Source organism: Bolinopsis microptera, chromosome 5 (assembly GCF_026151205.1).
Source record: "Bolinopsis microptera isolate Bmic1 chromosome 5, MBARI_Bmic_1.0, whole genome shotgun sequence".
Taxonomy (NCBI): domain Eukaryota; kingdom Metazoa; phylum Ctenophora; class Tentaculata; order Lobata; family Bolinopsidae; genus Bolinopsis; species Bolinopsis microptera.
In genome coordinates, this window is record NC_087076.1 from 23,516,080 (window position 1) to 23,520,367 (window position 4,288).

The 4,288-nt window shown below is 39.7% G+C and overlaps 1 protein-coding gene across 1 annotated transcript; it reads left to right on the plus strand.

Moving 5' to 3' along the window:
* Positions 1 to 1,732: 1,732 nt before the first annotated feature.
* Positions 1,733 to 2,722, plus strand: LOC134815572 (somatostatin receptor type 5-like). Its single transcript, XM_063824112.1, has one exon. It carries the CDS (start codon positions 1,733 to 1,735, stop codon positions 2,720 to 2,722), a length of 990 nt encoding a protein of 329 aa, XP_063680182.1.
* Positions 2,723 to 4,288: the final 1,566 nt, after the last annotated feature.

Consider the following 4,288-nt stretch of genomic DNA (forward strand, 5'->3'; position numbering starts at 1 on the left):
TTATATCTGAGGTTCTATTCTAATTCTATAAGTAGTAGCAAGACATCTGGCAGCTGAATTGTGAAATTATATCACAGCGATATACCCTTGTGTGTATTCATTAATATTCAAAACTTATTGTTTCATTGATTCTAATATACTTAGTATCGCGAAATCGAACAATGGACATGGCAACCGGAGGGAAAGGCTATATAGTGAAGAAAGCCAACAGTAGATGTACTAGTAGATGTACCAGGTACCTGAGATTCCCAGGTAAGATTTACCATAAATAAGAGAACAAACGCCACGTGAGTATTAGAGCCAGAGTAAGTGTGTAAGTTCGTGAAGGGCCCAGCTCTCTTAGACCTTTACATTGCATTATAATTGTCCCTTATATTATTTCACTTGAAGATACATTACTTCAATGTGCATCACTTACCTGTTACATCCCAGGACCATGATAGAACCACACACAAGACAAGGATTGAAGGGTTCACTACTACAGACATATCTCTAACTTCACGTTACAGAAACTCTACATAGCTACGTACAGTCGAGTGCAGAGTGATTACTGATTAATCGAATCTTGCTAAACGTTGTATACCTCTCTCTGGTGCACTCCGGCCGGAGAAAGAGCCTTTTGTGACCGGCCTTTTGCAACCCCTTTTTAAAGTTTTTAAAGTCCAATTGGAAGGTCTTTACAAATTTTTAAAATGATCTCATTCTAGGAACCAAATATATGCCAAAATAATACGACGAAAACAGAAAATCAACGAATTTCGTCAAATTACGGACTTTTACACTTACTGAAGCTCCAAAAGCTCAAATATGGCACCTATGCGAAACTCACTGATAATTCCAAAAAGGTGTAACAAATTTGGTATTGTGAAAAGGCTTATACTCTTTAAAAAACAATGGTACAAACATTTTGAAAATCCGAGCAAGTTTATTTTTATCGTGCACACTGCACCTCGTACTATTCATTATTCCTGTCATCTTTGACATTGAATCAGAATGTTTTGAATTTAAAATATGCCTGCTGAACGACTTTCGATGAGTCTTAATCATTAATGCCTGGAAAAACAGTAAATACTCCAGTAGCAGCGGTGTAGTTGAGTGTGCACTTTGATGTAGTTTTGTTGCTGGAAAATGTTAGATACAGCCGGGAAGATCCAAAGTGATCCAAATGCTAGAAATTGGAAAGCAAGAGGTAGCATTCAGAGGATGCTACAAAAAACTAGAATTATTAGTTTGAGGTAACCAAAGATTGAAAGGTTGAAAGACGGAGCCGAAGACCGCCTAAAATAGCTGGAAGGATTTTGTTTGATGTTATTATTTTTGGATGCACGAAGCGAAGGTAAACCAATTTTAATAAATATCTCTAAACTCAAGCAATATAATAGACCCTATGTTGCTTCATAGCTTGTATATAAATATTTGAGTGACCTATTTAATTCCCAATTGAGTAGCAAGAAACTCAGTACATCGAAGTGCACAGTGCACACTCCATGCAATACACCCTGCTACTAGACTGTAAGGGGTATAATATTACTGGGCGGTGCTCAGCCTGTCATTCTGCCGAATCCATATTTATGAACTTAATAGCCTGGGGTCCCCAGAAATTTTTTGTCATGTACCTACGACATACTACTAAAAGTCCAAGTCCGCGGTTAAATAATTTTGCATTTCTCATTTGTGACCCGGCCTGTGTTTGTGTCAGTGCTTACTTTAAAGTACGACTTCCAGTCGCGAAATGAAGTACGAAAATTACACAAGATTTGGAATTCATGACAAAGCTGAAAGGTATGTTCTCTCTGCATACACGTCCTTCATTTTCCTATCATCCCTGATAGGAGACACCCTCATCCTCATTGGCTCTATGAGGTACAACGCTATAAAGCTTCACAAGATAATGGTGGTATTCATCCAGTACATTGCTGTCGCTGATTTGGTCATCTCCATCGTTAGACTCCTGCCTGGTGCAGTTTCACTTGTTGCCAATGTCTGGGTCTTCGGTGACTTCCTTTGCTCTGCAGGATTCTTCATTTCGGGCAGCTTTGGGGGAACAATCGCTCTTCTCATCGGTGCCCTTACATTTGCCAAGTTCCTGATCGTGAAATATCCACTGAGAGCAGTTCATTTTTCAAAGAGAGCAGGTCATCTGACGACCCTGGTCATGTTTTCATGCATGTCTTCTTTTGGAGTGCTCGTGGCTGCCGAAAAGGGTGCTTACTTCAGCTACGTGAGCTACAATTGCGACTATGCACTTCCAGCTGATAAGTCCAAGATTGATTATGTCTTTGGAGTAGTTATAGGAGGAGTCGGACTCATCACTACAGGGATCATCACAGTGAGCAGCGTTATGCTACTATTCCTGGCAAAAAAGATTGCAGATAGAAGAGCTGGAGGTCTCCAATGGCAGGGGATCAGAACGGTCCTTCTCACTGTGGTGGTTTATGCCATAGCAACTGTCCCGTTAATTGTTAACCTATTTGAACATCCAAAAAACCAGCCAGAGTCTACTCCGACTTCCTACATTGCATATACTAGGTTTGCAATGTTCATATTGTATCTGCAAGCCCCTGCTAACTTCTTCATCTACACAGCCAGTCTCACCAGCTTCCAGGAGTTCCTGAAGTCTAGGATCAGGGTGGTTTTTGCTTCCATCAGGAGACGTTTTGTTTCCAGCGGAGATCAGCGCACCGCTCAGCAGGCGAGAGAGCGAGATAGACTACTGCCTTAATACTGGAACGTTGCCTCCTACCCAGGTTATACCCTGCTTGCTGGTCTATGCTTCTTATCGAGGGAGAGAAGTGGGGCAATGCACACAATGTGCATGGCAATGGCATTTTAAAAACCTTTGCAATGCCTTTAGTTCTTGATACTGTCTGATGGTGATAAAATAAATAACTTTATGAATTGAAGAAAATAAGTATGTGGTATGATTGTGGTATGATTGTCATTTTAAGCCCTGGTACGTGTCGAAATTGTATTTTTGATAGGCTCAAATTATAGCGAACAATTTGTTTCCTTTAAGGACCATTGATTTATATGTATAATGATCGTTGTGATTATATTTCATTGGCATAATGAACGTTTCGTCGTAAAATGTAGATTTACGTATATAATTCTTAAATTTTTTAATCTCAGAGGTTGTTTTATTTCTATAGTGATGAAAATGGGGCAAAATACGCTGCTTTTAGCTGTAACACAATGTCTGATGGTTGGATATGCTCTAAATTTTTTGGAAAGTTTCCTTGTTAGTCTATAACTATAAGTATACCTTATCGGACCTTATTTGGACGGACATTACTTGAACGCTGGAGGCCCTAGCGTTCATCTTAATGTCCGTTCAAATAAAGTCCGTTCAATTAATGTCCGTCCAAGTTAAAGTCCGTTGAAATTTTTTCAAAAATTTTTCCATTTCGAACTTTTTGTCCAGAATATGACAACTATGGGAACTTTATTGTGCCGTAAGTTAACGACGGAAAGGTTCTCTTTGGTCTGCCGGAGGCACATAAAACTCTACTAGTATATGATGTTATCAAGGGTCACTTGGCGGAAAAAGTCAACGAAATTATGGCACTCAAAAACATAGTTCATGAGCTATAGTCCCCGCCAACATGACAAACTTGTTCCAGCCTCTAGATATTACGGTAAATCGTGTTGCCAAGGACATTGTCCGACGTTATTATAGTTCATATTACTGAGGGGAGGTAATGAAACAGTGCTAGGAAAGCTCCACGTGATGTTAAGGTTAACCTAAAATTGTCTAAGATAAAACCGATTCACGCCGAATGGCTTGTAAAAGTTAACACTGAAATGCAGGACCGGGGTAGTTTGATAAAAAAGGTTTCCATAAAGCTAGAAATCACAGAAGCATGGACTATTTCATGCACGAAACCCCATTTGATAAAGATGATATGTGACATTAGACACTGATCATGTACACATATTTTAACATTTTTTACTGCTTAATGACTCCTTTTCTTACTTACTGTATAAAAAATGGATTTAAAAATCATTTGCTGAAATCAAAAAACCGTCAAAAAATTGAAAAAAGTTCGGATTTTTGATGGTTTTGAATGCCTTCGAGCGTTTAGACCCCAAAGGTTTTGCTCTATTACGGGTAAACCTAGGATGCTGCAGATTCAACTCTGTACATTCAGACCGTCTGTGCGTGGTGAAGAGCCACATCCTGCTCGAGGTGGGGCTGCATGCAACTTCAGTGATGGAGTTGTAACTGAACACAGCGGATCTAGGGGTGCACCCCCGAAAAAAAGCCGGGCATCCTCAGAACAAGCCCGTG

Coding starts and splice junctions, on each gene's coding strand:
- LOC134815572 (XM_063824112.1), top strand. CDS start 1,733: ATGAAGTACGAAAATTACACAAGATTTGGAATTCATGACAAAGCTGAA.